Source organism: Hippocampus guttulatus, chromosome 6 (genome assembly GCF_054856545.1).
Source record: "Hippocampus guttulatus isolate MCC_2025c chromosome 6, RoL_Hgut_1.0, whole genome shotgun sequence".
NCBI lineage: Eukaryota > Metazoa > Chordata > Actinopteri > Syngnathiformes > Syngnathidae > Hippocampus > Hippocampus guttulatus.
In genome coordinates this window covers 19,869,984-19,882,019 of record NC_141266.1, presented here as the reverse complement: position 1 = coordinate 19,882,019, position 12,036 = coordinate 19,869,984, and the positions used below count along the sequence as shown (strand labels likewise).

Below are 12,036 nucleotides of genomic sequence, written 5' to 3'. Positions count from 1 at the left end.
CGACGCAAATATACAATATGATCACGAAGCTATTCAATAAACAAAGGTGTGGACAGTAGGATTACGCAAGTCGAGCAGTCGTGATTCAAAACTGATCAAGATGAGCTGGGTATCAAAATATCAAAACCAATACGTCGGCACAAATCATTTAAAGTGTGTGTGTGTGTGTGTGTGTGTGTGTGTGTGTGTGAGGGGGTGGGGGAGGGGGAAAATGAATCACAAGGTGCCATGGAAGACTAATGTTTAAAAGTCAAAACAGAAGGCCTACATCATCAAGGCTTGATTTGTGGTTTTGGTGATCCCCCCCCGTTTGAATATAAATCAAAAAAGCAGTAGAAGATTGGGCAAACAAGAACAAGTTGCGACTTCACACTCCTTGCTATCTACTTGCTATCGATAGTTTTCATCACCATCTGCATCACTGGAGTTATGTTGAGCCAGTATAGACAATGCTGCCAAATAATCCTGGCGCTCTCCATTTGCCACATTTTTACTTCATTTCTATGGACATCGGGCCGCTCATTCTGGTGTGCACGACTTGGCAACCCGGAGGCAGTAAATTACAGACGTACCGATATACATGAAACCGATCTAAACTACTCTGTAAGCAGCGGAAATATACATTGTTCTTCGCGGGGGATAAAGAATCTCTGACCATTTTAATATCACGGTTTTTAAATATCCGCCAAACACACTGTGTTTATTTATGACTTCGTGATACGTGTACTGTGTTTAATGCTTCATTCAGTACTGCTCATGATTCACTTGGCTGTTCACATTCACATTGGTATAAATTGTATGCACAATAACATGATAGAGTATTCTGCTGTTGTACGTTTTCCATGCGACACACAATGCTGCGGACCATTCTTGCTGCTGGTGACGTAAATTAAGTGTAAATTTATTATGCTTGTATAGTTGCCACTGCACCGCTGGTCTGTTATGGGTTCAATTGTAAAATGCTTTGAGAGATGATTTATTGATTACATACATTGTATATTCAAATATACAATGCTACAGACTGTGATTACTGCTCAAGATCACATCTGCACATACTGTGTAGTGTAGTAGTTATTTACGTGTCTCATTGGCCAATGCTGTAAATATGCACGTAGATATTTATATCATACTTGCATGCTGCTACTAGTCACTGCGCTGCTGTAAAAACTGGAATTTACCCATCGTGGAGCTGATAAAGGTTTATGTGAGCCTTTTTTATTTTGCCAATTGATCCATCCCTTTTCCCTCACCAACAAAAATTTTCACAGGGAAGGTTGGGAAGAATATTTTATTTTCCTCGTGGTTTTGTGATGAATGCAGTCAAAAATCAAATCGCTCCAAAATTAAAGCGTATTGTGCACTACGAGGCCTTAGTTCCACTTTCAAGTAGTCTAAGTCAGCAGAGTGAAAGAAAACAAGTCATGGTTTGGAGGCCGTTCCACATTCCTGAACACCACACACACAATACACTTACGGTACACACACACGCGCGTGAGGCAGAGTGAGCGCATAAGGGAGTTAGCTCGGGGCAACAGCAACAAACGGGTCTGACACACTGGCCTGATTCAAACGTGTGGCCACGCTGAGGAAGAAGAGGAAGCGCCTGACCATTCTTCTAAGGAAGTGAGTTTCAAATGCTAAACATTTTGATCCACAGCAAACATTCTCATTCGCGTTGTTGTTGAATGAATGCTCGAGTGATTCAGAGTAGGGTTGCTCAACTGGTGGCTCCAGGACAAGAAGTGGCTCACGGATTGACCCTTTTTGAGTGAGTTTTGGAAGGGGTGATAGATAGCTGTGCATGCCTATGATTACTTTATGTGCAATGTTTATTTTGGTATCTTAACTGCTGGTAAAAATAAATACATCAATAAAATAATTTTCTAAAATTGTGTTTGTCGAAAAATGTACGGACAAAATTTTAAAAAAATAATATGGAGATTAAGGGGGAAAAATAGCTAAAATTCTGCTTTGTAAGTTGAAAGTTTACAGACGGTTAATGTGAAAGCCAGGACGCTTAAATTGAGAAAATGCCTTTTGGACAGCTGATATAAGCAAAGAATAGAAAATATTTTTTTATATAATTTTAAAACCAGAATACAAAAAAACCATAATACAACAGAACATAAAATAGAACAGTATTTTGATTTGTGCATTTTTCAATGGAATCCTTTTCAGTATCAATGTAGGTTTTGGTCCAAGTACAAAATGTGATGGCAGTATTCTGTTTCTAAGCTATACTTGTCCAGTTCCGTGCCAGTTTATGCTAAATATAGTCAGTGAAGTGAAGGAATTCTGTGACTGGGCGAGTTCACAACCTCCAGTTGTTCTTTGCGTGATATAGCTAGGCTTGGATTGAGCAACAAGTCAGCGCCCAAAAAAAAAAAAAAAAGCAAAGCTAAACCTTGAGGCAAGACAAGTGCTGACTGGGCTTCTTTGACTTGCTATTACGCCAATGACACTGCTAGCGATAATCAGTCGCCATCGTAACAACATCGCAACAACGCTGTGTTGCAAGTTTGCGTTTGCTAACCGATGGTGCTAAAAGATATTAGCAGCCAAAAAGCAACAGGGTGCTGTTTTTTACCATATGCTGCTTTATAAAAGGTTAGCTCGTGACTCACACTGCTGCTTGCGCAAGAAGACAACATACTACAATTTTTTTTTTTTGGAGAGATTGTTGTTAGGGTGGTTTATATGACACATGATACAAGTATATATCTACATTTGTGCGCCTTCAGTGACGAACCAAATGGCAGGCAGCACTGAGCCCAACAGGAACAGAAGCAGCGTAATTAAGAGCATAGCTAAAGTCCAGAAATAACCATCCCCCATACAGTGGACAAAATATACACTGTAAGCCCGTGAGTATTATTGTATGCTTTGTTTGGATGTGTTGCGGCTCTTGTGTGTTAAAGTACCAGTTGCTTGAAAGTTTATAATTACCGTAAGATTGATGCAAAGTTCCGTTAGCATACCCATGTCTTTTCATATTACATGTTAGCATGAAATAGCAGATTTTTGTTAGACAAAAAAAAAAAAATAATAATAGTTTTACAGTTGAGGAGCATCCTCTGTGGCCATGGTCCCGGTAATATGTATTATTAAGCCTTTCATGTAACCTGATAACATGATAAACTGTCCACTGTAGTAACCACTGTCACTGAAAGGTTCATTCAGAATTTTCGCAATTTTCCGGCATTACGTGGCATATTTTTGAGTTTAAACCCTGTGAGTCATTTAAAAAATAATAATAAAAAATGCCGCCTGTGTACTAATTGAGCCAGTCCGACTATCGCTATCGTTTTGGCAGCCACTGAGTGCCTTTTGTGTTCTGTCACGAGATGCACACATCGCTTGCTCACCTGGCTGGTCAATTTTTGTTTAAAAGGGGAAGTCAAGTAATTTTTTTCCCTTAATATTAAAATGTTGCATGCAGCACCACCAGTCTAAATGGGGTATTCTGATCAATAAGTGCGTTTGTAGCTCAGGTAATAACCAATCACGGAGCAACTTGTGAAGGTCACATGACCAAACAAAAAACTGTTAGTTCAATTAATTTCTGAAAAGTTCAAAAATGTAACATCATAAAATGAACAGATGAACTGCACAGCTCAATTAGTTAGCGTAACGCCGTACCCGCTTGGGTCCAAGATTTCCAACATGAGAATACATCGGTGCTTTTGTAACATATACCGTCCCTTACTATGTAGAAATGTTTTGCGCAAGCGTTTCTATAGTTCCAAACGTCGCTAATGTTGAGCAGCTACATGTTAGCACCTGTTAACTTTCATCAATGCCACAAGGACCCTCCACCAGAGAAGGAACAGGGCGTTTTGGCGACCCCTGGTGGCATTACAGAGCGCACATGTAGTTAAAATAGGTGTGTTCCTCAGTGAATTATTTTTTTCATGTTGTACGAAAAAACCTGCGGCTCTTCAAGGTTACAAATGTCCATGTGCGGATTGGCATGGGTTCATTGGAAATAATCTCAGAAGCTTTTTTTTTTTTAGCTCTTGATCTGGCATCTATCCACAGTGTACACACCAATTGAGGGGAAAAGAAAACAACAATAGTTCACATGGCCTAGTTTCTTCGAGTCTCATTGAATGAGGTGTAGCAACATCAATGTGCCACTCAGATAAAGCCTGACCATTCCTTCTTCTGATAAATGACGTGAGAAGGCGTTAAACTTCCTCCATGTGACTCAGTCTTGCCGCGGCTGCTGTGCAGGTTAATAACAAACCAGGCCAAGGCCACAACATTGATTAATCTCCAGACAGGAAACACTTTTCCCCTTTAAAAGTATTCATATTTCACAAGACGTCACTCCTTTCCCGAATACTTTACATTTCCCCTGTTAATCTTTTATTAGATTTTTTTTTTTACACTAACAACCAAAGCATTTCAAGCAAAGTAGCGACCAAGACTTGAGATTTGAATCATCGGATGAGCCTTTTACACAGCAATAGCTATGTCAATTATAATTCCAACTTGAAGGTATATAAAACAAGCACGACTCAACTCTTTCATGACATAATGAACCTTTCACAATATAGATTAAGCAAGAACAGGCTAACCAAGGAGAGTACCGAGAGAAGTCTCATGGCAAGTACTAGTCTCACACAGTCTCATGTCGTTTGAATTTTACTGACACTTTATGAAGTACTTTTAAGACGACATTGCGCCAGGTAGTTTAAAATATTAAGTCACTTGACCCTTACAAAAAGCATAACAAACTGACTCAAATAGTCTTTAAGAACACTAATAAGATAAATAAAGTGGAACCTACCAGGCGAAACGCAATTTGGGAAGTTGCTTGATCACAGCTTTGTTGTGATTTCCAAAACAAAATATCCCATTGAGATGAATCCTTTTTTGGAACAATGGCGTACAGTCCGCTGGCATCATAAAACCCACGGACATTGTTTGAAAGAACAGATTTGCAATTTTGATGCCCGTAATTAAAACGTTAAAAACATCTGAGCAGCAGGCTAAGTGGGTAAATATTGTGCAAATTGGGCACAGTGTGAAGTTGTCCAAAAATGTTCGACATCAAAACAGAAAGTTGTTCAAAAGAAACTGAATAAACAAGAGCTCAAATATAGCCGGCGGGCTATTTACACATGAGGCAAGTTGCCATGGCAACTCACGGTGGTTCAAATCTCAACCGAGAAAATACATCATAAAACATTAATTAGTCCAACAGAGACTCGTCCAAATTTCTTTCAAAAAAATTTTTTTTGGATCTGCATCACACTCTGGATGATGCTTTCAAGACATTTGGGGCCTGATTTACTTTGATACCAAATATGGAGCAGGCATTAAATTGCAAACAGATAGTGCACACAGATAGTGAGTGTTTTGCACATGACCTCCTACGCAACTGGCAGCAGTCGTAAGCGCGGTGGAGACCGCGTTATTTAGATAAGGCTCTCGCGCTTTTTGTCTTTGATAGTCGCCACTTATTTGTGAGAAGACCACAAACGCAAAATGAAGTTCGAAGGGATGGAAGCGGAAGTGGCAAACGAAATCCTGGATATTTCACCATAACATTTAGAACCCTTCAGAAGGCGAGTAAAGCTGGACCTTAGCAAATCTATATGATGAGGTCATTAAATGCATACGCACGTCGATGCACATGCGCGCGCGGTCGCAGGCACACGCACGCAATTTGTGGGAAAGCTGTAAAACGTCCTGCACGTGAGTTCCGCCGACGCAGAGACCAACAATATAAAGACAGTATGAGGAAATGTTTTGAAAGAGTGTGTTTACACTCTTGAAGCGGGGAACCTGAAGGTATGTGTGCGCGTGTTGATCAATGGAATTGCTTTGATTTTTCTTTCCCCCCCCGGAGAAAAGTTTTAAGAAAAATATGGAACGCCGTACTTTTCTCCTTGTCCGACTGCTACGTTTGTCACTTATGTGTCAGCGTGTTATTAAACTGATTTGACGTGATCTTAAATACTATTAATGGAGTCAAACAAAAATATATGAAAAGAGTAAAAAATATATAAAATATTGTGCATTTTTGTGGGAGATTTTAACTCATTCAGCACCAGCCAATTCTAGACCAAGTCTGAAAAGACGTTTAAAAACGTCATTGGGAGTGAATGAGTTAATAGATGGCAGGTTAAGATGACCAACTGCAAAATTGAAAAAGAGTCAAAGGAGAAATGAAATGAAGCAAAAACAAAGGGGGACAAATAAAGAGAGCTGTGAAATGAAACAAAAACAAAGTGGAAAAAGCAATGAGATGATGCAAATCCCTAAAGGACACTAAGGCGCGGTGAGTCATCATCGGAGTGGGCTGAGCAAACATTTAAGAAATTAAAAAAAAAAAAATCTTCTCATAAACAACATATCCAAGCAACGCACAAGCTCAGACATTATGAATAGAGACAAAGATAAGTAGTTGCTCATTGAACGGATAAATGAAAATGCTCAATGTGGCAATAATGTTGAGAGAAGGACCACTTTAGCGCCGAGTTTAAACAGCACCGCACTACAATTCTTGACGCGGCTCATAAACACCGTTGTCGGGGCATGATTTCCTGTCGAGTGCACTTGTATTTTTTGTTATCAATGCTTTAAAAATAGCATTATGTTTTCAAAATCTTTTTTTTTTTTTTTTTTGGCCGCTGGAGTGCGAGAGAAATATTTCCACTTCTTATCAACTCAACGGGTGATAAAGTAAATCATTCCCGTTGAACGGTTCCATTGTATCATCAATCAATTGCTCTGAGAGTCAACTCGGTGGTGCTGTATGAAAAGCTTTTTGAGGATTTATTCCATATCCTTGATAGCCAGTTTAAGGGTCCATGTCCTAGAACGCTCTTTGTCTGACAGCTTATCAGGTTATCGTTATTTGTGCATTAAAGAGTTAGCTCAGCAGTCAGCAAAATGACTAAATTGGGATCAAAGATATTGATATCAGACATTGAACTGTTCAGACGGCTTTCCATAAAGCTAATATACAACTTAAGGATATGGTAGTTGGCAAAAACTGGCACTAGTGGGGAAAAAAAACCCAGAACTTGTAGGACTCGGTCTTGAGGACTTATAGTATTTGTCTTAAGTAAATGGACCTAAAGCTGGATATTCATTATATCAAACAAATGCTCAGACTGATTTTATAATGTGGCAGTTTGACTATTTTATCTCTATCTTAAGGTTGGCCAAAAGCAGCACAGGTTAAAAAAAACGTCACAGTCGTTCTGCTAGTGCTTTGAATTGTCTAATTAGTGAGAACAAAGTGTGTGTTACTACTTTGTACGCTGACCTTAAGCCGTATATCCAGGACATTGACTGCCTTTTTTTTTTCCACAGTTGCCGAGTAGTTAAAACAACCACAAAAGGCTTCATCCAACACAATCACATTTTAAAGCGTTCAAGTTATGACTCAAGCATCATCATCAAATGTTACACAATGGGCCCAACCTGTCCCAGCCTTCATTTCAAGATCTGAAAAATGTCTTGCTCATGAGCGTACCAGTAACAGGTGCAGGGACAGCTTCCCGCACCTGACGCTGAGAGCTGAATTATTATTTTTCAGATGAATGAATGGTCTTTTTTGGACTGTAAAACGTTCCAATTGTTGTAAGTATGAATGTCTTGCTTCTTTGTTTTGACAGGTGAGTCACGATGTTGTGGAGCTTCGTCGTCCTCAGTGCCGTCTTCAATGGCGGGCACACGTCGCCAACCCAGAGACCATCGACCCGAAGCGGAGCCATGGAAGGGATACCCTGTCGCTTCTCCAACGCGGGCCGCACGGCAGATTGCCTGGGCGGGCAACTGGAGAGTGTCCCGTGGAGATACTTTCCGTCCACACTGGAGGACATCGACCTGTCCTACAATAAACTGCAAGAAATCCGTTTGGAGGACTTCCGACGTCTCCCTCTCCTCCGTGTGCTGAATCTGCAGTACAACAACATCTCGCGCATCGACGACGACGCCTTCGGAAACAACAACCTGCTCGAGCGTCTGAACATCTTCAACAACTCCCTGAAAGAGATTCCCACCTCGGTTCTGACGTCTCTGCTGAACTTAAAGTATCTCTACATGTCCAACAATCTTTACAAGCGTGCTACATTATCCGAGGGATTTTCTAGGTTGGCTAAATTGCAGGTTCTGTCCTTGGGTGGCCCTCTGGTGGAGGGTCTAAAGAGGGAAGACTTTCGCCCACTGATGAAGATCAAGTTAAAAGGTTTCGCTATCAAATGCTCCACCAATTTAAGTTACTATGAGCCTGGAAGTCTACGTATTGTCCAAACCGAACAGATGGGCTTCGACGTGGCCATTGACCAGCGGCCTGGCATTCTGCTTCACATGCTGCAAGACCTCGCCAACAAGAGCTTCAGTGCCATCCAGTTCCGCAACCTGTTCGAGTTCACATACTACACGGGAGACGAGGACATCTTCCAGGGTTTAGGGGACATCACAGTCTTCCAGTTAGTCTTCCACAGAGGAAAGTTCAATGAGAACCTCTTGAGAATGACCCTGACCAACCTACAAGTCGCCCCTATAAAGAGGCTCCGGTTCCAGTACATTGACTTTGCACGCTCGCAAAAATTCACCGACAGCGGCGCCAAATCCAGCATCACCGACCTGAAGCTGGAAAAGCTAGATCTCTGGTAAGCCGTGCTGTTTAGGTTCAGGATAAAGTAGACTTACAAATACTCCAACTTAGTTCAAGCTACGAGACGCCACTCGTTCGCTGGTGGCTTTGTGACTAGTAAATCTCGACATGTTTAGCACATTTGATACATTTGGTTAAAAACTTGGCTCCTGATGTCTTTCAGGTACATCAGCAATCCCGACATACTGCGGTTTGACTGGCGCTTCACTTGGTTCAACAAGGTCAAGCAGCTGTCCATTGGTTACGTATACTTCAACTCTGTCCCTTGCGACGCCTGGGTGGAGATGAGTGGTGTGGAAGTCCTGGACGTCTCCAACAACCGCCTACGGGATGACTACATATTCAACCAGTTGTGCAACTACCGGGGCTCCATGACCAGTCTTCACACCTTCAACATGAGCACCAACGAGCTGACCAGCTTGAGAGACTTGTCGGCACTGACCAGGCAGTTTCACCGGCTGCAAGTCTTGGACTTCAGTCACAACCAGCTGGGATCCGCCGAAAGCAGCCGGGGCTGCATCTGGCAAACGAACATCACCACAGTCATCGCTCACCACAACCAGTTTACCACAGAAGCCCTTGCTTGTCTGCCCACAACCGTGCACTTTTTGGACCTGTCCTCGTGTAACCTAGACCAGCTAAATGTCACATACTTCGAGAAAGCCATAAACCTGAAGGAGTTGCTTCTAAGCGACAATAAAATCAAGTTCATCCCATCCAGGTGGGAGAGCCCGTCGCTGTTCAGGCTGGCTTTGGATGGGAATTCCTTCGGTCTCATCAGCAAGGAATCTTTTCAGCACATGCCTGGACTCTCTCACCTGAGGGCTGGGAACAACCCCTACCACTGTACCTGTGAGCTTCACGCCTTTATTGAGGACACCAAGACCAAAGGGCGGGTCAACCTAACGGACTGGCCCGAGAACTACAAGTGCTACCACCCAGAGCAATTCCTCAACACCGTCATATCCAAATACCTCCCAAGCGAGGTGGCATGCGACGTCAGACTGGTCATCATCATCAGCGTCGCCACCACCACGGCGGTCATCCTCATCCTGATGCTCATCTGCTACATTTTCGACCTGCCGTGGTACACCAAGGCCACTTATCAGATCATTAGGGCCAAATACAGAGCGCACAAGGAGCGAGCTGCCGGAGAAGCCGGCCCTTTCGCCTATCACGCCTTCATATCCTACAGCCACTGTGACGCCGACTGGGTGAGGGAGCAGCTGCTGCCATGTCTGGAGAACAACCGGAACCCTTACCGACTGTGCATTCACGAGAGGGACTTCATGCCAGGACGTTGGATCATCGACAACATCATCGAGAATATTGAAAGCAGTCACAAGGTAACGCAGTGCTGTCGTGCAAAACCACCACTGGCTGTGGCGACCCTCACTATGTGATAATAGAAGAACTATTTTGAGGGGAAGTGGCCTTCTCTGTCTTCAAAGAAGTACCAGACATTTGAGATGATAAAACACTGGATGTAGTGCGCTAAAAATACAATCGTGGCTTTTGGTGTTAAGAATATTAAGTAGCAGATTAGGTTCGTTACCCAATACAAACTCCTGAGATGAAAAAAAAGGTTGTGCATCTCAGACGTCAAGTGGCCTTTTGACAAGTTGGCACCAAGCCTTGCAGTCCAGTTCAGCCTGATAACGTATGGTTTTAAAGTGATAAATAATGATTTGGCTTGCGCCTAAAGGTGCCAAAAATAGAAGGAAATAAAAAAGCAAAACGGAACCAAAGTGTAGTTCAATTTGGTGTTAATACATGGTTCTCACATGCTAAGGGGAGTTCACAGGAAAGGAATGAGAATGAGAAATTAGGGGAGCAACGTCGCCACCCAGTGGATAGTTTCATTACGTCCCTTTTGTCAGGAGCGTGACTCAAGAGGACATCCATCCATCCACATTATATCATGTGAGAGAAAGCTATTTTCCTTGGAAATGTTGTTTTTTGGGGGGGAGGTTAGAACAGATGAACGGCGCTTTGATTGCTTTCAATAGGGAAAGATGATTTGAGAGTGTTTTGACGCTGCAAGCGTGGACATGAATTTAGATGGTATCGCACGGCACCACTGTAATTTTAGAGGCAATATACCACAAAGCTTTCAAGGATTATAAAGTATTTTGTTTTCTTGTTTCTCTTCGCAGGTCATATTTGTGCTGTCACGGCATTTTGTCAACAGCGAATGGTGCAACTACGAGCTGTACTTTGCTCAGCAGCGAGCCATGGGCAAAACGTTCAGCGACGTCATCCTGGTGGTGAAGGAACCCATCGATCCGGGTTCCTTGCCCAGTAAGTACTGCAAGCTGAAGAAGATGCTAAGCACCAAGACGTACCTGGAGTGGCCTCAGCAGGCCAACCAGCAGGCTTTCTTCTGGGCCCAGTTGAGGAGCGTTTTGGGCAAACCCACCAGGCATAGCACCCGGAGTAAGAATTCCTCCATCGGGGGCCACTCGCTGAAGGAGCCTACGGGGCCGGAAATGGCCGATCCTGATGGAGGAGCGGAATACGTTAAAGATGAAATATTCAATGGAAGACAAATCCCTGTGGTGGCGCGAGGCCCTTGGTAAACCTAAACGCCTGGACACAAAAGGGCCCACATGAACACGATACTCGGATGCTGAAAAGATTCAACCCCCACTGTGCACTTGGTTGAAGCCGCCAGTATGGAAAGCTGTTTCAGCATTCATTCGATATCCTTAATTTCCATCTGAAGAGCTGCATTTTAGCTACTATTTTAGTACTTCAGTAGGAGAACTGGTCACACGTAGTTGTCAGTGCGTATTTTTGCATCACGAGTTATCTGTAGTTGTTCTACTTGTGGGCCAAAGTTGTACGGCGAATGAGGAGAAAGAGTACAAGTACTGTACATGGACCTTAAACTGGATGTTAAGCAACCTGTATATTTGAAATCATGAAAGTATAAATGCTCCAACGGCGTTATGATTCGGATGAAAACCATTAATCGCCCTGTCCTAGTCGAAGTACTGTTTACAAAAACGTCTTGAAAGTGTCAGTCGTTTAAGGATCGCGAACAGAACAGAAGCGCACTGCAGGCCTACCTTAACGAATATTTGTAAAATGCTGGGCATTTATTATTTTTTTTACTGTCTTCTTGAATAAAAAATGTGCATTAAACAAACAATTTGGTGAGTTGTATGTCTAAGGCACAAACTCAAAAAAACAACAAACAAACAAAAATGCACCCCCAAAGACTTTGTACTACCTTGAAAAGCAATGCAGTTTGAAAAATGACATCGATTTTCTACCACATTGTCCAAAACACTGATGGCTACATGTTTGCATGCATCATTTTACAGTCTGAGCCAATTCGTCCTGATTTATCATTTTAATGGGATGCAAAAAACTTTAAATTTATCTCGGTATAG

At 42.4% G+C, this 12,036-nt stretch overlaps 1 protein-coding gene across 2 annotated transcripts; it reads left to right on the top strand.

The window, feature by feature from the left end:
• The first annotated feature begins 1,513 nt into the window (after window positions 1-1,513).
• On the top strand, window positions 1,514-11,782 carry tlr18 (toll-like receptor 18). 2 transcript variants are annotated; one of them, XM_086112726.1, is made up of 4 exons: window positions 1,514-1,623; window positions 7,635-8,633; window positions 8,802-9,984; window positions 10,795-11,782. In XM_086112726.1, exons 2-4 carry the CDS (start codon window positions 7,645-7,647, stop codon window positions 11,215-11,217), a joined length of 2,595 nt encoding a protein of 864 aa, XP_085968852.1. In that variant the 5' UTR covers window positions 1,514-1,623; window positions 7,635-7,644; the 3' UTR covers window positions 11,218-11,782. The 2 variants fall into 2 exon arrangements, with proteins under 2 accessions (XP_085968852.1, XP_085968853.1); XM_086112727.1 differs by lacking the exon at window positions 1,514-1,623 and adding an exon at window positions 1,670-1,768.
• Window positions 11,783-12,036: the final 254 nt, after the last annotated feature.